Below are 22,682 nucleotides of genomic sequence, written 5' to 3'. Positions count from 1 at the left end.
ACAGGAAAGGCTGGAAGGACAGCATGAACATCAAAGGAGTGGGAGGGTCTGGAGATGTCTCAAGGGAAATAAGTTATTTTTAATTATTAGCACAGGCCAATTTTATGCAGTTCTTCAGCAATGCTTCTGAAACGGAATCTACTCCATTTAGGCAGCATTCCTTTGCCATCACACCTCCTCTGTGGTTTGTCTTGGCTTCCTTCTGGAAGTGTGTCGTGCAAGGACAGCCAACCCCCCTTGGACCAACTCCCAGACCCCTGAGCTCACAGCAACACCCCACTCTCTCCAGTGCTCTTCAAGGGCTTCAGCATTGTATTTTAACGTTTAACAAGATTTTTTTTTTTAACCATACAAAATAGCTTCAAATAAATGCAGTGTAACACTTTGACCTGCCACTATGCCACATGCCAGGCACAATGCTGGCTGGGAAAATGGAAATGGCCATTGGCACTGCATGTGACTGTGACCCAGTACGTGGCATGTGGTGACCCAGTTTATTGGGAATGTTCATTGCCTTTACATAGCTGAGTATGCTGGTAAATGCTTTCTGATACTCATTAGTGGCCCAGGGCATCAGGGCTCAGCAGCAGTGAATCCCTCCACCTCTGCGTAAGGCAGGAGCACTCTGTTTTTATATGCCTGCAGCAATGTTAGTGATGCTTTGGATATGGCTTGGAGGGTGGGGAGAAGAGCCTCTGGAACCACCAGCTGTGTTCAGCATCAGAAAAATGAACTAATGCAATGGATGTGAAGCTTCTCCACCAGCTGCTCTGCACGGGGTACAACCCATTAGTGCAGCTGAGCTGGGTTTCAGGTCCATTTGTTTAAGTGCTGCTACCACAAGCCACCACACAGCATCCAGGAGCCCGAAGAATAAAGCTGTTCAATGGGTTAGTTAAAACTGGGTAGCCAGTCCATTAAAAATCCTCTGTAGCAAAGGATAAACCTTCAGGGAAAAGGAAAGGTCAGCATGGCAGGACCCAGTCGAGCTTGCCAGTCAGCAGTTACTTAGGTCTAAAATTAATGGTTTGTTCATCTCTGACATTAAGAGCTAAATGCAAACTTTGCCCCCAAGAATTTACTGTACAAAAACCAGGCATAAAAGTACAACCCTGAGTAATCCAGAGGAGGAAAAGCAACTGTTTGCTCACCTTTCATTTCTGTCATCATAGATACACAACTTCTAAATATTGGGATAAGTGACATTTTCAGAGGGAAGGGGAGTGGGTGAGAGGACAACGAGCTTCCCACCAGCATTCTGGAGCTTGCACCAGCCATTACCTAAGACTGTTTGTATATTATTAATCTGCTTTTGTAATGATGTGCATTTCTCCAGCACAGGGACCTCAGCCCAATCTGAGAACATTCTGCTCTGCTCAGCGCAGGCAGAGGTGGAACATCTGCACACAGCTTTCTCCAGCTCCTCACATATGGTTCATCTAGCTCCTAAAATAACCCTGACAATTGTGGTTGTCCATCACTGTCAACACTTTCTTCTGTGCTTCAATTCTGACTTCAGTGTAAACATAACTGTAAAACACACACATCCAAGAAATACTTTTCCATCCAGATAGTCTGAAGGACCTTAAAACCCTTCCTAAAGAGTCTGCAGCCAAGGTACAACCTATCTTCACTTTAATTTTGGCTGTAAGGATTGTTTTTAGCTCTTTCTCCAGTGATCAGAGATGCAAAAAAATCTTCAGTGAGTGATCTATGCCATGGATGTGACACAGTGTTTGAAAGAGCCATACTCCTTACCTGCTCCAGGAGGAAACTGAAGCTAAACCAGCATCCATTTATCAATTACATACCCAGCAGGATGACTTAAGCACTCAGGGGAAGTGATAGATGAGGTATTTTAAGCAGAGACAGCACACTTTACTGCCCTTTCTGGTAGTCTGCAGAGCTTCAGATTTGCAAGGAATACAGTGACTAATGCAACCTGAACAAAACCAGACCTGGGCACTGCATTCCTTTCAAGAACTCCATGCGTAAGAGGAAAGAATAAAATCTTAGGATTTGTTTATGCAGCACGTGCTACCTGCCTGGCCATCTGTGTGCAGCTGGAAAGCAGACAGGACAAGGCAGTATCTGGCACAAAAAGCCAAGCAAAAGATGTCCTGATAATAACCTAGAACAGAGACTTTTCTTGCTATTTTCCCCTCTGAAGTGGGAGCAGGTGACAGGAAAGCATTACCTGCTCCCATCCTCCCAAAAGGTGGAGGAGGAGCAAGAGCAAACGCCTTGGATTTCAAAGCAATAGAATGGCACCTTCCCACCACCACAGAGCTAGGGTTAAATCTCAGTAATACAATAAGATGCAAGCTGTAAATCTTACGTACATAAGTGACAGTGTTCCATATGTTCCATACAAACCATTCCTGCCAAAACAGCAAGTAATTTGTGTATTGTTCCAAAGGCTATGGTCTACTTTGGAGAATTTTCCAAAAAAATTCCCAAGTGCACACACAGCATTAACACTCAGCTTGTGCCTTCCCCAAGTACAGTACCTGCCCTTTTCAAACAAAACACTGCTCAAGCACTGGGCAATTTTGTTCTCAGTGCTGAAGAAAAACCACAATAATTTCAATAACTGTGTCGTATCCTAACATTTGCAACGAGAAAGTGGGGTGGCTGTGAAAGACAAACCCTCAGAGTAACAGGGAGGTGTATTTGATGTAGAGGGAGTTTCATTTTAGGGAAATAACTTCCCCAGCTACTAGAACTCCTTCCAGAAGTCACCCTCGAGGCTCCCCAAGCGAGCATCTGAACGCAGGCATTTTCCCAAGTGATCTTTCAATGACGTTTCCGAGCGGGAGGAGTTCCAAGGAGTGGCACTAAAGCTGCCCTTTTCCCAAGGAGCCCGGAGCCCCCAGCCGGGCACGGGGCACTGCCATACCTGCGATGCCAGCCTCCGCATGGCCTCCTCCTGGCGCCGGCGCATCTCGGGCGTGCCCGGGCAGCTCCCGCTGGCGATGGACGCGTGGGCAGAGGGCGGCTGCGCCAAGGGCAGCTCCCGGTTGGCATCCACATCTGCCCAGGGAAAGAGGTTAGGACAAGCACTGACATTAGTATTGAAAACCAGGCAGCTGCTGTTTCCACATCTGCCCAAGGAAAGGGGACAAGCACTGGCATTATCACTGAAAACCAGGCAGCTGCTGTTGCCCACGCATGGCGGGTAAAGTACTCCCCACAAATACTCTGGTGGGGATTTCAGGGATTTCTAGGCCACAGGGTCCTCAAGAAACTTCTTTTGGAAGCGGAAAAAGACCACTAAGGAAAAGCCTTGAGCTCGTCTTATTCATCTTCCCCACTGTAATTTCATTGACTTCAAAATAATGACAATAATGGAGTGAACTGGGCCCTCTGGCAGGCTCTGCCTTCAGGTTTGGTGGATTTGAGTGCAGAGCTCTCCTGCTCTCCACTTCTGCCAATAGACCTTCCCTTGTTATGAACAATTGCTGGTTAATTTGGTTCCAAATCCTCCTTCAGCACAGACAGCCAATTTTTCTGAATTACAGGCCTACTTTCTAACATAAATAAACGAAGAGCCCCAGCTAATACAGCCATCTGAAGCCCATTAATTTAATCAGGGGGAGAGGAGCAGGAGCAGCACAAGGATCTGGAAAAGGCTTGCAAGCAAATAATAAATTATCCTGGAATAATCTCTGGCAAGTTTAACTGTGTCCTAGTGCATTTTAGCTGCTTCTTTTGCCTGGTAAAGCAGAAATTGGTTTTACCAGCAGATTGCTACAGAAGCTCATCCACCTGGCCTTTATGGATAACATTCCCAAACTATTTTTATTTTCATTTCAAAGTACTCATATGGAAGGTTTTTGAATGACACCACAACGAGCAGCACTTGGTGATGTCTAATTATTGATTATTTTAAGAACACCACCACTCTGAAGTGCAGTCTGTGCTGGCAGAGGGTTCTCCTGACTGGATTGCTGCAGTGCATCCCTGAGCTTGACTGGAAATAATCATGCAAACAATGACCCATTTAATGGCAAACAACAGAGGAGAACGACGGCTGCCTCCATAATTAAACCCTGAAAGTGTTAGAATGAGGCACATTCTTGATTCTGAGCATAACACCACTGTCACCTGTATTCATTTTCTGAGAGAGGAATTAGAAGTATGAGGCTGCATTGAAGCCAGTTTAATTAGCTGATTGCACAACTGCCGTAGCAGAGTCAGACCACCTGATTAGCACGCATTAATTAGCATAGACTTAATAAGTATAATAGATTTTTTTTTCCAGCATGTGGAAAAAGAAATGACAAAGAAACTTATCACAAAATCAGAGATGAATCATAGAATATCCTGAATTGGAAGGGACCTGCAAGGATCTTGCAGAATAATTATTATCTTCTACAGCTAGACTTGTGATCTCTTTAGGAAATCAAGTCTAATTAATTACTGATTCTGAAGGTTTCCATCCTAATAACTAACACTGAGAAATCACTCGGCTTTCAACTCCATGGACACACCAGAGTGAACTAAACAATGTGTTAGGTGGGACCAAGGATCTTCATCATCTGTGGACAAAGGGTGCAAGGCACCCCACGTGAGAAATCCAGCTTTTAGTGCAGAAGGAGTTTAGCACAGCCGTATCTTTAATGTCCACCATCATCCTAAGGAGACTGGGGACACACACTCGCAGCTGGTGCGCCGCAGAGCTGCAGTTAAAATATAGAAACAAGCCCTGCTTTCACTACACATTGTTTATTTAGCTCTGACAAGTGACACTGTTCAACATGCCAGTCCCGGTGACATTTCTGCTCTTCTGATAGGGCAAGAGCACAGCATTTCCAGTAAACAGATTTAACTACAGCTTCACTGAGATACAGTGACCTACATCCTTAAAGATACCTTCAGGTACCTAGCTCAGTATTTTTAGTCCTGTCTTACTGACTCACTGAAAGCTGAGTGATTTTAAAATGCTGTCATCTCTACCTGCAAACCTGCCAGTGCACAGTGATGGGAATTGGATGGGACCAGAGGAGGCAGAGCAATGTTGGGTCCTGAGCCCACAGGGGCTCGTGACCTGCATGGAATATTTACACCATTATTCAAGGAGATAAACAATCTGTATGGGAAGAAGAATGCATTGGCATGCATTCATAATCATAGAATACCAGCAGCCTGATCTGGCTGGAGATGTCATGAGCAGGGGGATTGGACTACATGACCTTTAAAGGTCCCTTCAAACCCAAACCATTCTGTGATTCTATGATTCTAAAATTGGAGTCTTCCCAGCCAGAGAAAGTCTGTGATGTTTCTAAGCCAGACAAGTCAGAGACAGACTATTCTGACTCTTCAAAAAGCAGCTTTGGAACAGGAGCAGCATAAAAGCTGCCTGCAGCAGTACCTAGAGGGACTCCAAGAGAGCTGAAGAGGGACTTTACACAAGGACATGGAGGGATAGGACAACAGGGAATGGCCTCAAACTGAAGGAAGGTAGATTTAGATTAGGAAGAATTTAGATTAGGTATTAGGAAGAAATTCTTCCCTGTGAGGGTAGGGAGGCACTGGCAGAGGTTGCCCAGGGAAGCTGTGGCTGCCCCATCCCTGGAAGTATCCAAGGCCAGGTTGGATGAGGCTTGGAGCAACCTCGGATAGTGGAAGGTGCCTCTGCCTATAGCAGGGCGTTGGAATGAGATAATCTTTGAAGTCCCTTCCAACCCAAACCATTCAGGGCTTCTATGGCACATTTCTCAAAGGTCCTTCCTTTGCTTAACAACAAAGGCCAAGCTGATTCCCCGGGCCTGAAGAGAAATGTGTTTATTTCCACCAAGACCACTCTAAAAGCTGCCCTGAAAGCTCTGAGTTCCGGAGACCCGCGTGCTGCCGTCCTTACGTTTTGGAGAGGCGTGGGGGCTGTCTGAAGCGATCTGCCTCATCCTGGTGCCGTGGCAGCTGAGCGCCACCAGCCTGGAGATGATGGCGGTTTTGCCGAAGCCGATGTTGCCGACGATCACCACGCCGCGGTTGACGCTGGCGTTGGAGCTCTGCAGCTGCGCGTCGATCTCGTGGAACACCCAGTCGCGGCCCACGAACACCGACTCGGTGGTGATGCTGGGCACCTCGAAGAGCAGCGGCTTCAGGGAGATGTCGGGGGGTCTGTAGGGAGCGAAGCGCACTGGAAAGGGAAGACACGGGAAGAACATCAACGTCCGCGCCAGATGGGAAGGCAGAGTTTGGAAATGGATGTTTATCTCACAGAGAAATCTTTCTGCTATGAAAGGTGAAAACACAGCTCTGTATCACCCACAGGTTTGTTGTGAAAGCATCTGTCTCATCCACAGTATCTTCCACTAAAGGCGTTGAGGATTTTACAGGGAGTAGCTTAGAGCTGGGGAAAAATTGTGGCTGGAGAAATGACTTTTATTCTTAAACCCAGCACCTTTGAAGGCCCTGGGCAGAATGCTGCACTCTGCACAGCATCTCCTGGGAGACAGGACTGATGGCTGAACATAGAGGCACACAAGGGTGTCCACCTGCTCAATCCAACGCGCCCGCAACAATCTCAGCACCTGCAAGTGTTAATTCAATCTAAGCAAAGTCATTTCAATTCTTCTGGAGTAAGTCAGCTAAGCCAGATCGTTGACAGGATATTCCTGTTTGGCAATTAAATCATCTTCTCTTTTCACAATGAAAAAGGATGCTTTAAAGCACCATAAAATTATCAAGAAGAGCAAGAAATACCTCCCCAACAGACCATGTGTGCTGGTGCTGAAGAAATACTGCACAACTTCTGCAGAGCCCAAGCAACAAATTAAAAAACTGAACTGAAACATTGCCCACCACATGCAACTGAGCTCTTCCCTGGTGCTGAAAACTTCAATTCAAGCAACCCAGATCTGGGTGTATTGTGTTAAACTAAGCAAATATCTGAGTTTATTTCCTTTGCTTGCTTTAGACTGCAACTTTTGGATAGTAGGAAAAATTTATTCCCTTAAAGGGCTGCTCAGCCCTGGCACAGGCTGCCCAGGGCAGTGGTGGAATCCCCATCCCTGGAGGGATTTAAAAGGATGTGGCACTTGTGGACATGGCTCAGTGGTGGCCTTAAGCAGTGCTGGGGGAATGGTTGGATTTGATGAACCTACTGGATGCATTTCAAATCTTTATGATTCTTTCAGGAGTCACCTTAAATATCTACATCCACTGGGATGAAACCAGTTCCTTTTTTTTTCTGCAGCCTAAAAAGGCTAAACTATTTTTTAGTGTTTCTAAGAAGCACATGAAACTCTCTTACCCACAAGGCAACAGTATTAAACACACACTGTGAGTAAAATCCCTTGAAAACGATAAAAACAACTTAAGGAAAGCATACCCACTGCCATATTACATACACAGATCCACAATATATTGGGGAGTTGGAACTCCATCCCAAACCTCACCCAAAAATCTTGGTTCTTCCCATCCCGCAGCACTGCTGACATTTGCTGTCTGGAGAAGGAAACCCATGGTACATCACAGCCATCAGCTTGTGCCTTAGGTTACAGCAACCTGAAGAGCCTCAAATCCCCAGGGGTGAAAATGGGGAAAGCAAAAATTGCCTTCCCCATCCCATTAAAAAGGTGTCACTGGGGCGCATCCTTATCACACTCTTAGTGTTGGGATTCTTCTGTTGCTCCCCTCCTTAAAGTAACTGACTTAACAAAAAATAGCAGAGACAATCTCCCATTTAGTCTCTCACTGGGATTTTGGAACACTGGGAACAGACAGTGGGCTGTAATGTGTCCCCCAGCACAGGGCCACGAATGTCTTCACTATTTCAGCCCAGAGCCAAGACTAAGGATATTAAAATTAAACACAAGTTTAGGATTTCCAGCTGGAACAAAGAGCTGCAGTTAGTAACAGACCAGATTGATGCAATTTCACAGCAATAGCTGCAAAATGCAGCATTTCAGGGAAGAGCCCCCCCCTTGCATATGCAATGACATGAAAATATTTCCAAATAGTGATGGTTTGCTTTTTCACATCTTCTCCTCCCTCTCTTTTTAAAAACAGCACAGCACCTCAGGTAGGATAAGAACAAACTTTAAAAAATTGAAACACTGCTGCTATTCTCATGCAACTGTCACAAAAAGGGGGGAAAAAAACCTCAAAACACAGAAGGAAAATATGTAGTGCTACAAGGGTTTCAAAAGTGTGTCTGGAAAACAATTTGATTCTGTTCCTACAATAAAGTTGAATGTTTTGGATGCAATCACTGCAAATTACACAGCCTTGGCAAGCTCCTGCCTCCGAACATATGGAAATTTGGTCTGTCAAACTTTGCTTTCTTCACTTACTGCCTGCTAATGCACTTCTAGAACTGCCTCAGCAGCCAGGAGGATTTCACTGCAGACTGCCATCCCAAGCTCACAAACCCACTCTTTGGGGGGCTCATGCCTTTGGTACAAAGTCCCATCAGGCTGCACCAGGTTGAGGATGTTGGGTGAAAACCCAGCCTGTGCCTTCCCAGGTCCTCCCCCAAACCCAGCTCCCCGGGTCCTCACCCTAAGATGGTGGGCTCAAAAAAACCCCTAGAGAACAGGAAAGTTTCAGGTATGACCAAAAGAAACCCCTCTTCTATGCATAAAACCAGTCTCATGGCACAGAAATGACCTAAAAATATCCCAAATGAGCTTTCTTGGCCACTTACTCATCTGTGCAACAAAAAATGATGGGGCTGAAGCATCAGCCTGGTGATCTGCTGCAGACTCAGGACTGTCACAGTGACAGCTCAAGCACGTGGTGGAAGACTGAGCTGAGATTAGAAGAGGGATGTAAGTTGAAGGGTGGGCTGAAATCCCAAGGAGATGGAGCAAATCGAGCTAGAGCTGCCTGGGAATAATAAGCAAAACACTAAAATGTCAGCCCTGGCTCCTCTTCTCATTGCTAACGTCTTGTTTGTGGAATTTGCCACAAAGAACCACAAAAATTTCCCCTTCAAAAGGCTTTTTAGAACTCAAAGAGCTGCCTGAATACAGGCATTGTGAGCAACCCTACAAGCAGTGGCTGAGCTGGTGGCCTCACCACTGCACTGGGCTCCTTCCCCAGTGGCACACTGCAGAATGCAAGGGGGAACTGCAATCCCTGGCCTTGACTGAAAAAATATGACAAAACAGTAGTAGCCCACAAAATTTCTCATTTTTAATGACTTATCAAATTATTAAGCCCAAGGAGACCAGCTGAGAGCTGGGGTTATTCATCCTGGAGAAGAGACAAGAGAAGGCTCTGGGATGACCTTACTGCAGCCTTTCAGTGCCTAAAGATGCTCCAAGAGAGCAGGAGAGGGACTTGGGACAAGGGCCTGAAGGGACAGGACAGAGGGCAGGGCTGGATGAGATATTAGGAAGGAATTGTTCCCTGTGAGGGTGGGCAGGCCCTGGCACAGGTTATCCAGAGCAGCTGTGGCTGCCCCTGGATCCCTGGCAGTGCCCAAGGTCAGGCTGGACAGGGCTTGGAGCAGCCTGGGACAGTGGAAGTGTCCCTGCCCATGGCAGGGGTGGCGCTGGATGAGCTTTAAGGTCCTTTTCCACCCAAACCATCCTGAAATTCTGGTTTTCACAGGGACACGGATGAAGTTCCCCACGCAGACACCCCAGGATGGGGAGCCCCGAGGGCCCCACTGTGCTCCTACCTCGCAGGTCCTGCTGTGCCCGGGCGCTGGCCACGCTCTGCCGCGGCATCCGCAGCGACGTGCGCAGGGGAGTGTGCCTCTGCTCGTCCAGGTACGCCAGGTCCTCCAGGTGGGCTGAGCTGGTGGCTGCCACGAGAAAGCAAAGAAGGACATCACGCCTGGCTCTGGGATCTCACGCTCTGGTTACTGCGTTTTTCTGGTTTTAATGAACATACCATGAGACAACAGAGCTGACGTGAACCAAGAACCATTTCCCCTAGGAAGAAGTAAAGTGGTTTTGGTATTTGCTCTGGTCTGGTCTCCCGTTGGTGTTCCCAAATAAAAGAAGACAGCTTACACCATTCCAGAGTGCTCCAAGCCCTCTGCAACCCAGCCCTGGACACTTTCAGGGATCCAGGGGCAGCCACAGCTGCTCTGGGCACCCTGTGCCAGGGCCTCTCCACCCTCACAACACCCCCTGTGTTGTAAGAACTGCTCCCAGCTGTAAACTGCTCAGTGCCACAATACATTCAGTGAGTGTACTTTGTAGGCTGCTATAAAAATGGGTACTTTCGTGCTGTTTTGGAAGATATTTGGGGAGAATCTTAAAAAAAAAAATAAAAGAAAAAGAAAAAAAAAGGAGAAAAAAAATCCAGCAGATGTAAGTGCTGCCATGCTTTGCTTCCCAAGAACAGAGTGTATAGAAACCCAACTGTATTTGAAAAAAAAAAAAGAGAGAAGAAGAACCTGTTTTAGCAAAGCTGTGAATTCATGATTACCCTAAAATGTGGAATACCATGGAATACCACTAAAAGAAAGGCAGCTTTTTTCCCCATTCCCAGCTACACTGTCTCCACACTGATGACCTTGAGGCTCAAAATTAATATACCTATTTTCTGGTGAGTTAATTTTCAGTTGGATTAGTCATCTAATCTGGTTTATCACGTAGTTACCCAACATGTGTCACTGGAGCAAGGACATGGAATTGGCAGCTCAGCATTAACTCTTTGAGCAATGTCACATTTGCAGACAGACTCAAATCAACTCTGAAACTACACCTGGCTTCCCTTCCTCATCATTCAGGCACAAAGATAATGAGGTTAAACTCTTTGGTGAAAACCACCCATATAAATCCACTACCCAAACCCCATAATTTTCTGGTGCCATAAGCAGATGGGAGCTGATATGTGATCATTTGATGATAAAATGTTAAGCCAAATCTTGAATTCTCATCATACTTCTACGATTTAACCTGGGACATGAACTGTGTTAGCTGACAACAGTACTTCAAAGCAGCAAAATCTCTGCCAAAAAATAAACATCTAGAAGGAAAAGCTGTCCCTGAACTTTACTGGATAGACAGTTTCCTCTTGAAGCAGTACTTGCCTCTAAGTGCAACAAGCAAGTCAACAACTTCCAAAGACAATTAAATGAACACACATGTATTTAAATTAATGGTGCCCAGCCTACCCTGTTTGCTTTGGAAGATGTTTACACAGTGTCATTTGTAAGGAATTCATCTAAAGCAAGCAGGCTGTGGAAGCAGAGTTTTCAAGTTTTTTCTATGCCCTCTGAAATCAGTCTGAAACCTCAGGTTTTCAGTCTGTGCTGCACCTCCATGCTCTGGGTTTGTACTTCACCATCTATAAATCTAATTTCTGCATGGCTTTTAGGTCTGTGACCGGCCAAAGCGGGATTAAAAAGGAAAACTAATCCAGTTATGCAATGCAGCCTGGTGCACCAAGGGATGCTGGTTTAACAGACAATACCCAGGCTCTTTGGGTATCTCTCAGAACTGTCTCTGGGTTTTCTGGAGCAGCGTCTGCCAGGACTCAGAATTCAAAGTGTGGATTTCTCCACATGTCTACACAGACACACAGACAGCACGTTTTATCCCAGAGAAGCTACCCAGCAAGAAAAAAATATAGGGCAATAAAGGAACAGGGAGTAATTCCAGGCAAGCAGCTTTGCAGCAAAGCTTTAATATTTCTAATCCCATCTCTTTTTTTCTGCCCTGCTGTTACCAGCTTCAGGGGAATGCTCAGCAGGCTGGTAAAAGGCATCAATAAGGTATGGCACAACATCATTTAGAAATGTTTCAAAGAACAGACATGAATTTAAATGAAATCAAGGTTGATTTTATGGCAAGACAAAAAATGTCAGTCACTAGCAAACGCCAGGTGCTGCGAGGTGTGAGACATTTGGGGCACTGTCCACCAGGAGCATTGGGACCCAGAGCAGATCTTGTGTAGACAGAAAGTACTACCATTCTCTAAACTCCAGAGCTCCTAAGCTCTTCAGAGAGCATGAGACAGGTTATTTTACTTGCAATTAATCCTTTGAAATAGTAGAAATGGCTATGATGTCATGGCACCTTAAACCCAAGACATTTGCATGGTAATGACAGTAGAGAATCTGGCTTTTTCTTTTTAAACATATTCTCCTGCAATCTTGTACAATTTTGTAAGAAAGGGATCATAAACTGCTGAAATAACCATTAAACACCACCAGAAACAGTTTTCCACAGAGCAGTTTTTCATTTAGAACCAATAAATCAAACGAAAAAACCAATTTTTGTCATTCTTAAGTACGATGACTCCGGGAAGGAGATTTCTTCTTGGATAAGGAAACACAAGAAGGGCTGTGGCATCTGTGGGCTGTGTCTGGCTCTGACCTAAAGGCACAAACACAAATTTCTTACCTGCTACTGAATTTGGCCGTGGCATAAGGTACAGAGGAATTGACTGCACTGACTGGGACAGGACAGTCTCCAGGTTCCTCTCGGGGATTTTGTTGAGGCTGTAGGTGGAGGCTGACATGTTCTCATCCACACGGTACAGGCAGGAGTCCATGCTGGATTTCTGGGATTGCCACTGCTTCAGGTTTCCCCCAGACCCATGTTCCTTACTGCTTTCCCCTCCATATTTAGTGCGTTCCACATTTTCAGAGTAACTTGTCAATGTAGCTTGAAGGAAGAAGTGATAAACAAAATGAGTAACGAAGAAAGAATGGCTCGAACACACGCTGCTCAATGCTGAGCCGAGCCATGCAAGAGCCAAAAATGATCTTCATCAAATTGTCCATATCCACATAAATCAGAGATTATGGATTTTAGTTTAATGATACTGTTTCTGCTGACGACTTCTAAAAGAACATTTAAGCTCTAATGTTTTGGCTCATACTGTTAAAAGCCATTTGTAATTACAAAGAGTATTAAAAATTCTGTGCTGCATTGTATTCGAATACACCATTCCAGAAAGAGCAGGAATTATTTAGGAGGAAGCATTACCACGGCTCCTCATGTCTTTTACTTGGCATCATAGTTTCTACTTTTCCTTTTCCAGGGAATGTTTGCAGAAGTTTGCAAGGTCTTGTAAGGTCTGACACTGAGAAGCCTCCAGTGACCTGCCTGAACAACCAGCTCCCATGGATTGGTTTGGTTCAGAAACGGAACCCCTTATCTCATTTGACTGACAGTAAGTTTTTATGAAGATTTAACTGTGATCCACTCAGTTTCCCCTATATTACTGCATTTTACACATGAGGACTGTTGCTATATTGACTTTCCTACTGGGAAGTGACACCACTCAATTGATCCAGAATATCCCCATGCTCTCCTCATTTGTATTTTCTCTTCTGGATTTCAGCATAGTTACCCCCTGGCTGTAAAATCCTTTGAGCTATTAACTTTTCTCTCATCTTTAGTCTCCAGTATATTCATTCAAGGCCATAATCTTAGTCACAAATTGGGACAAGGTCCCAGCACTCACACCAGCTTATCTGAGTGTGTCAGAGAGTCACAGAATGGTCTGGGAGGAAGGGACCTTACAGACCCAGTCCCACCCCCTGCCATGGGCACCTTCCACCATCCCAGGGTGGTCCAAGCCCTGCCCAACCTGGCCTTGGACACTGCCAGGAACAGAGCAGAAGCAACCTGGGATAGTGGAAGCCACAGCTCCTGTGGGAAACCTTTATCCATCCTAACAGACCCCACAACAGCTTCAATCTTCACCCCTATTTCTATGGCTTGGTCAGTATTGGGCTTCTTTCTAAGGAGTGGGCTCAGTATCTTTGCATCCCGTCAAATGTTCCAAAATTTAGTTGCTTGCAACGTATTTTGAAATTTAAAACCAACACATGAAACTGCTAAGAACTGGTATTTGTTTGTTGGCATTTATACACAGGCTTGCTGTCAGGTAAACATATTTATGATTTAGGATAAGAAAATCAGATAAAAGCAGAAAACAGCTATTCACACATTTCTCTTGCTCCCTCAAATTGTCTGAGAACTATCTTTGAAGTGATTCTCTATAAAAAAACTCCATTTCAAAGACTGGGTTTGCAGGGCAAGGCACGCCATGTTTTCTATTCACAGAAAAAAATCCCCATTGATCCATTAGGATCCATTAGAATCCGTTAATTTGAAAAGCCTATCTCAGTATGTGTCTAATTAGACTTTGTAGAAACAAATCAGCAGCTGACATCAGTCATCTTCCAACACATCAAACTGAGGAAAAACAAAATAACCATGTGTCAAAATAAGTTTTCTTTAAGTGAAACAACAAAAAAGAAAAAAGAGCTATTAAGTCCTGCTGCCCCTTTTTCTAATCAGCAATTTGTGATCATTCTAAACATAATTTTCTCAGGTTTACACTAAAGCTGTTTTATGTGCAAACTCATCATTGAAGCAGATATTTAGGACTGTTCCCTGTGGATTAATTTACCTGCTGAACAGCCCTGGATGATCCAAGTGCTGCTACACACGCTGAAGTGATGGCTCTATGGATTTAATCTCTTCTAGGAGCTATTTTAAACCAAAATAATTTTAACTTCAGTTAAAAAGCAAAAGCATCAGGTTAGCTGTGACTCAGCAACATGAACTGACATGCTGAGCACATCTCCCATAGCGTGACCCCCCCCAGAGCTGCTCAGACACTACACTTCACAGTGACAACTGGAGAAAACATATTTCAGAAAGATAATTTCAGAAAATTTACGTTACCTGCCACTACTAAGGTGCAGAGTGATATTCAGGGGAGAAAAGTTGTGAACACCAGACTGGCAGATAAATACAATGAAAATGCAAAGATTTGGGCAGCCCTGAAATGGTCAGGGAGTTGGATCAGGTGGTCACTGTAGGTCCCTTCACAGTGAAATATTCTATTCTATTCTATTCCATTCTATTCCATTCTATTCCATTCTATTCTATTCCCATCCCATCCCATCCCATCCCATCCCATCCCATCCCATCCCATCCCATCCCCTTCTTGTCCATTCCATTCCATTCTGACAGGATGAGAGGAAACAGCCTCAAATTGAACCAAGGAAGGTGAAGGTTGGACATCAGGGAAAATTTCTTGAAAGGGTGGTGAAGTCCTGGAACAGGCTGTCCAGGCCAGTGATGGAATAACCATCCCTGGAAACATTCAAAAAACATGTGGATGTGGCTGGGGACACTGCAAGGGGACTGAAATTAGCTGGTCCTTAAAGGTCCTTCCCAACACAAACCACTCTGTAATTCTCTGATTTTTAAACACAAGGACACCTCATTAATCAAAAGCTCAAAAAAAAAATATGCAACCTTTGAACTGACAGATCTAAACTGGAAAGAGATAAACTGATGAACTCAAATCTGTCAAACAGCAGGAATTTTTGCCTTAAGCCATCTGCAGAGAGGCAGATCCTTCAACCCCAGCCTCCAAGGGACCCAGTGCATCAGGTGGGACACTCTGAGGGTGCCACAGGGGCACGAGAGGCTATGGAAGAACACTTGAGGCTCTTCAGTTGCTAAATCCAGACAAAAAAAAGCACAACCGTGGTGAAAAAAAATCAATCTTGCCGTGCCTGGGCCCTGCTCCATCAGGGATCACGCCGACCACGGTGTGTGCTGGTGAGCTGGGAGCAAACAAGACACTGCAAGGATGGAGAAGGATGGGACAGCGTGTGAGTCACGCACAGAACAAGAGAAACCTGACGTGCACCAACAGCTGAGGTTCTCTACAGCACCCAAGTAATACCACAGGGACATAAATATACGCGTGTGTGCATATAGATCTGTGTATTTATAGACATATAGCCGTGTCTCCAGTCTCCACTGGTGCAGTCTCACACTATTCAATGTGAGCACAGACAGAATTTGAGGCATGCAGATCATCTGACTGCTGGAAAACACATAGTGAATGATATCCCGTGGAAAGGCCCTGGGTGAGTGCGCAGGCAGGGCGGTGCCCGTCTGCAATCCTGTCTGCAGCTTTTTCCTGGGATTTGCTGAATCTCTGTCCCCATGATCCCAACCCACCCACAGCACCAGCACCACCTGCACCAGCTTCAAGCAGCTTTGCAGGCACGTGGACTGTGGTGCCAGGAGGGAACACACTCCAGAAGTGCTGGAGTCACTTCACAATCCCACCCTGCTTTGAGCACTCAAGATTTACTCCTGTGTTTCCTCCGTCAAACTTTCCTTTTCCAACGTGGCTTGTTTCCCTTGGAAACAAGAGTTCTGATTAGAACTTTTTGCAAATAACATGGGTGAAATATTTGAATTTCTTTGGGGAAATAACAGAGCTGTACTGAAGCAGCAGCAGCCCCCTCAAGACAGCACCTCAGCACTACGAACAGCACTACAATTCTCAAGGCAGTTTTGTGTATTTACAGGCCACAAATATTATTTCTCATTTAGTTGCAAGCTGGCCTATGCCCTGGGAGGTTTTCAACTGAATGTGTCTCTAGTCAAACACACGAGGGAATTTTTACCATCCCATCCAATTCTCCTCGAGGCAAAGACCATGCCTGGAAAACATCAACCTTTACATTCACCTTCCAGCTGTAACTGCGGCAGAAGCATTTTTTGTAGGTCCCACGTGACAATGACCAACAGCTGTATCATTAATTATATGGAAAGATTTATAGTGCCTCAAGTAAGAAACAGGGATTTTGTTGATTTAAAGGAATAACTGCAGCAAAGCAATGAGCTTTCATATGCTGCACTGCAATGAGCTACAAACCCAGCCTGAATTAACCTCATTTCACTTCAGCACCTCTTGCCTCATTCCATTAGAGATGTCCCAGCTAACACGTACAAGTTGGCAAGGAGTGAAATAAATTTTTTACCCTAATCTACATAAGCCTCCATAAACTCAGCCACAGAAGGATACACCTAAATATAGCCACATCACCCCAGACCACTCCAGCTGCCAAACAGAAAAATTTGGCAGGCAGAAAGTGGAAGTCCAAACCGTTCCCAAGGGCAGGCAGCAGCCTCGCCTGTGCCCCAACAACCCTGGTGCACCTTTAGAACATTATTCTCTGCTGGACACCACCAGACAGCGAGTTTATGGAATTTCCACACCAAAAAACCCAATCCCAGAACCCCCGAGGTCTGTCCTGCTCAAGGCTTGAGGCCAAAATCCACACCACTTGGTGGATGTTTAACTTCTCTATCGACAGTGGGCTCAAATAGGAGAATAAGAAAATTAAGAATCCCACAAATAGACAGACATTAAACAGGTAAAGCCACTTCTGTGTCAGGCCTGGGGGTGTTATAAATCATGGTGAGCACGCAAAAGGTCTTAAAACGAAATGAAAAATACCTCGACAGTAGCATCACCTGACCCTAAATCCATTCTGTGCTAGATCTGAATTCCCTGCTGCACCAGCTGACAAGCAGGATGAGGAATGGGATGAAGAATGGGATGACAAATGGGATGATTGCCTTGCAGGGCTCTATCCTGGCTGCTACTCAGGCTAAAAATGCAAGGTCTGGGTAAAACAGAACTGCAAGAGAGTGAGACCCCCCCACCTCCTGGGCCCAGCTCCCTGCAAACACTGAGACAGAACAGCTCAGCAAAGGCTCCCTTTAGAAACTGCAGATTTTTACTGGCAGAAACAAGGTAATTAATGTTGGAAAGCACACTCCACTATTGCAAACATGAAAGAAATCTGTTAAAAAGGTCCCAACTCTAAAACAGAGGTAGCAGCCTTAATGATCTTTACCAAAACATCAACTCTCTTTGGGGAATGAGCCCAACTAGAAGCCACTGAGATTCAAAAAAAGATCTGTACTTCTCAGAAATGTTATTCATTATTAACAGAGCATTTCATAATACTGATGAGAATGTCAGAATTCAAATGCTTTAACTGTAAGATCACAAAAATATTTAACCTGAGTTAAATTTATCTTGATGTGCCTTTTGAGCTTCGTTCCCTTCTCAAAGCAGACAAAGTTGGAAACAAATCCATCTTGTTTCATTGTCAGCAGCATCTATTCTGCTTAGCAGCATCTATCTTGCACAAATTTATTAACAAACCTATTTTAACCCAGAAACACATACATCTGTAGAAGGCAGCATCTTGATGATAGCTTAGGAATGAAAGGAAAAAAATAGCAAAAAAAAAAAAGAGTAACTGGAAGAGGCTACAGGCCAGGGATTCCCAGCAGGGAATGGGGCTCCTTTATATGTAATTTTCCATCAAATAAATCCTCAAATTTTAAGTGAAGACATCTCATCTATACAGTAGCAGACCTGTGCACTTCACCAGAGCAGCAGGGCTAGAAGATTTTCACTGCTGACTGCTTTCCCTTTGGAGCTGCTCCCCTCATACCTGTGTCCTGTGTCCCTGCACAGAATGATCCCCTGACACTTCAGCAGGGAACAGAGTGCAGATCATCACAGGGAAAAAGTGTGGCCCCATTTCAACTTGAAGTGCATGAACACACTTCTACAGGAAGATGCCACATGGAAAACAGCCATTCCTTAGGAGGTTGCTGCTAAACATGTAAAGTGCTGCTTGAACATCACCTGGATAAGCTCTGCATACTGGCAAGAAAAGTTTGCAGGTAATTTCAAAGGACTGCTAGGACTGGTGGAGGTTTTCCTGTATTCTGCTGCATTCCAGCAGCAAAGTTTCCACGCTCACACTGGAGGGGTTGTGAGGTGCAAAGTTCCCTCAGAGCAGCACATGATTCTTTGACCAGTTTTCTTTTCAGTAGCAGATTTTTGAACATTAACAGTTGGCTGCTTTTACATAGTGAGAGCCAAAAAATCCTGGAAGCTATTCAGAGGTTACAGTCAGGTCAGGATTTTCACCAGCCATTCTGTTTTATATGGAAAGGATTCCATGGCATCCAGGAGAAAGGGCTGACTTGCTCCTACCTCTGCTCTTGTCTCACCTTCTCCCCCATTCCCCATTGCTATTCTCTTACAAATAAATATCTGAATTTGAAGATCTGGGCCTTGTAACTGTTTTTTTTTAATCCTTTCAACCTTTGCTCAGCTCTTAGAACCAACTGACAGCTGGGGCAGAGGCAGGACCCAGCTGGGATCAAGCACCCACTGGTACTCACTGTGACCCTCCAGCCCAGCCCAGCTTTGGGGTTGGATGTGGGAGAAGGTGCAGCTCTGATGGTGGGATATGGTGAGCAGGGAAGTGAGGGGGTGGGATCCTGCAGTGACTTTGCCCAGGATTCATTAACCTACTTTGGCACACGGCTCAGAATAGCTCACCCATTTGCATTTTAAGATCACGCAGGCAGAAGTGCTGCAAGGGTTGCTGTGGCATCCAGGAGCTGAACTAAGCCCAGATTCCCTGATCAGCCAAGCAAAATGTTAACCACTAGTGCAACTAACCTCCCTAAATTATCAACCTGCCTTTCTTTTTTTTTTTTTTTTTAATATGACATAAATTGTTAGCAAAATATAATCTTCTTAAGCTGGGGAAATAGCCTAGAACACGTGGCAAAGACACCCAAGTGACAATCATTCTGTTTGATATCATACAAACATTAATGTTTTCCCATTGTGCCTGTACAGTTACTGAACAAAATTAATCTGTGTATATTTTCTCCAGATTCTTTACACCTGCAACCCACAGATCACTCAAATGAAAAACCTGCTACAGCACCTACAGAAATTCACTCAAATTTGTGATAATTTAGTTCAGCTCCTGCCCAAGGCTTCCTCTTGCACCATTTAAACAATTTCCAAAAGTAAATTAATTGACGCAAAGCTATCAATCTCATACATCCCAATTTTCACCAAGCACTATGTAGTTTTACCTATGAGGAATGGAAGGTGGAGGGGTACAGATCACCTTGGTCACTGCAGTACAAACCTGAATAATGTAAAACCATTCCCCTAATTAGCAAACGCAGATCAATATTATTATCTAAATAGAGCACTGCATCCCCCTGGGGTCCCCAAGGGACAGGAAACAGGGTGAGTCCAGAGCAGGTCACCGAGTTGATGACATGCCTGGAATCCCTCTGCTCAGGAGCCAGCTGGGAGACCAGGGGTTTTTCAGATTGGAGAACAGAAGGCTCCAGGGAGACCTTAAAGCCCCTTCTGGTGCCAAAGGGGCTCCAAGAGAGCTTGAGGGGGACTTGGGACAAGGGCCTGGAGAGACAGGACACAGGGAATGGCTTCCCACTGCCAGAGGGCAGGGAGGGATGGGATATTGGGAAGGGATTGTTCCCTGTGAGGGTGGGCAGGCCCTGGCACAGGTGCCCAGAGCAGCTGGGGCTGCCCCTGGATCCCTGGCAGTGCCCAAGGCCAGGCTGGGCAGGGCTTCACCTGGGATAGTGGAAGGTGTCCATGCCCAGGGCAGGGGGTGGAACTGATGATTCCTTCCAACTCAAACCATCCTGGGATTCTCTGACTACAAACCAAGCCTTGTTAGACCAGCCCAGCACACTGGGGCTCAGCCAGCAGCAGCGAAGAGGAGGAGGAGGAGGAAGAGGAAGAGTACGGCCCGGCACTCACCGATGATGCCGCTGTCTCTGCTCTCCAGCGTGGATGTGGGGCTGGTGACAGCCCCATAGGTGCAGTCCTTGGCCGTGACACTGGCACTGACGGGTGGCAGGGTGGAGCAGGGGCTGCTGGCGGGCGGCGAGGCCGTGCTGCTCGTCAGCGTGGAGCAGGGGCTGATGCGCTGCGTCACCGCCGAGCTCTGCAGAACGGGGAAGCAGGAACACATCACTCACCACAGGCACTGCGAGGGGGAAAGGCTTTCTACAGCTCACACTCGAGGATTTGCTTTGTCTGGTGAGGTTAAAAAGTGCTTTACAGCTTGAAATGAAAACATCCGCTAGGCCGCCCCCCACCTGTGGCAGACACTGGGCTCGTTTTCTCCTTCACGCTTCAGAGATCCCAGGCTCCATGTTCAATAGGAGCCACAGGAAACATAAACAGTGGTATTTATCAAAAGCCTGATTCCATACTTGATCAGGAGTTTTGGTTGTTTTGTTAGCACCGAACTGAAAGCTTAAAAGAAAAAAGCACAAATAAGCAAAAACCGTGACAGAAAGGTAAATTTGGTGCCTCTGTTGAAGTGGAAAGCTCTGGGGTGAGAAACACACAGTGTGATCTCACCTTTACTTACAGTTACAATCACCATATCCAGGAAATCCTACAAAGACCTCTGGGCCATTTCCATCTGCTCAGGATCCTTGTGGGGCTGCAGTTTTTATTTTGCTCTGTAAATGTTTCCTCCATTCCAGGAAAACAACAGAGATCCTTTATCTAGATACCAGATGGCCCTTCCCTGCCCAGGCATGCTTTCCCCACCAGATAAAGTTGAAACAAACCCTCGATAATATGGAAAATAAAGCAGCACAAAGAAGATGCTGGTTTAAAAGTGATTTTTGGTAAGACCCTATAAGATATTGTGTGCAAGGAACCTGGAGGAGTTTATCCATCTGATCCTGTGAAGGGAGATGGATTTATTAAAAATCCAAAATCATTCTTGAATTCAATTTGAAACATGACAGAGCCCTTGTTTTAACTGCAGGCTATTGGATACAGAAGCTCCTCTGGAAAAAGCTTCTCCCTGCTGAAGGCACGTCCTGGAGCATCTGCAGGGGACAAAACTGCTACGCAGGGTCAAGGTGCAGGTGGCTTCTTGTGTACTGAACACACCAACTTCATCACCCTTACACTGGACTTCAGAGCTTATTTTTTTTAAATAAACAGGCAATTTCAACATTTTCCTTGCACGGGACTGAGTGACAGAACAGGCACCCACTCCCAGGGTGGGCACTGGAGGAGGCACACCCTCAGGAGGGTCAGTCCATCACCCCTCGAGGATGGGCAAAAAGCAAGCATTAAAAAATGGGACTTTCAGCAACTCCCTCGAGTTCATCTTTAGGGCTCTGCAGAGGGAGGTGACCCCACATCTCCCTGGCTCAGGGGACAGCGCAGAGCACAGCAGGTTCTCCTGCTCTGCTGCTGCTGGCTGAAGCTGGGCTCAGCAGGCAGCACTTCACTCACCACACAATGAGCCTGGTCCCAAGGAAGGAACAGCAGAGGTTCATTCCCCACCTGGAATTTGATTAAATGAGATTTCTTTTATTCTGTGGGAGCATCCCCATGTAATTGTGGGGCTTTGTATGCCCTTCTCAGTGGATTTGAAGGAGACCACAAAAAGCATCATACCTGCAAATTGCATAACAGGCTTGACCTGTAATTTTTTTTTCCTCCTCCCTATTCCATATTTGAAACTTAAAAAATGTCTGGGAGGGACATTTTTTGAGATGAACACAGTGTTTTATATTAGGACACCATAAGGGCAGCTACCACGTGAAGCCACCAGGAAAAAGCCTACTTTGTCCAAGTATCCTCATGGGTTTTGTAAAAATCCTTACTCAGAGAGTAACTGCCCTGGTGCTGGAGGCAACACAGAATCCCTGGCAGGGGGGATGGGGCAGCCCCTTGGCCACCCCACAGCTCTGCTCTCATGCCAGAGAGAGCTGAATCGACCTCAGCCTAATTACAGAATATCCCCAACATGGATCAGTGCATCAGCAAAGCAGGGACAGAGTGCCAATGTCACAGCTCTGCTGGCAGGTTTGTGTATTAACACAGACATCCCAACACAGCAGAAAATGAACTGTGTGAGTGTTTCCCTGCTCATTTGTAATCCCCCTGTGGTATCCATCAGGGTTGGTCTCTTCTCCTAAGCAACGTGCATGAGGATAAGGGGAAATTGCCTGGAGTTGGGCCAGGGGAGGTTCAGGTTGGATATTAGGAAATATTTCTTCGCTGACAGAGTGGTCAGGCCCTGGAAGGGGCTG

At 45.7% G+C, this 22,682-nt stretch overlaps 1 protein-coding gene across 16 annotated transcripts in view; it reads right to left on the bottom strand.

The window, feature by feature from the left end:
* TANC2 (tetratricopeptide repeat, ankyrin repeat and coiled-coil containing 2) overlaps positions 1-22,682 on the bottom strand; it is a 157,589-nt gene that overhangs the window by 49,098 nt on the left and 85,809 nt on the right. For all 16 annotated transcript variants that reach the window (XM_038163435.1, XM_038163438.1, XM_038163443.1 and 13 more), the window contains 5 exons: positions 20,374-20,560; positions 12,318-12,581; positions 9,638-9,763; positions 5,864-6,145; positions 2,900-3,033 (listed from right to left, as the gene is read on the bottom strand). In XM_038163435.1, the coding sequence (XP_038019363.1) occupies positions 2,900-3,033; positions 5,864-6,145; positions 9,638-9,763; positions 12,318-12,581; positions 20,374-20,560 (993 nt within the window). The remainder of the gene's footprint in view (positions 1-2,899; positions 3,034-5,863; positions 6,146-9,637; positions 9,764-12,317; positions 12,582-20,373; positions 20,561-22,682) is intronic.

This window comes from Motacilla alba, chromosome 27 (assembly GCF_015832195.1).
Source record: "Motacilla alba alba isolate MOTALB_02 chromosome 27, Motacilla_alba_V1.0_pri, whole genome shotgun sequence".
Taxonomy (NCBI): Eukaryota; Metazoa; Chordata; class Aves; order Passeriformes; family Motacillidae; genus Motacilla; species Motacilla alba.
The sequence above is the reverse complement of the archived record's forward strand: the minus strand, read 5'-3'. Positions and strand labels throughout refer to the sequence as shown.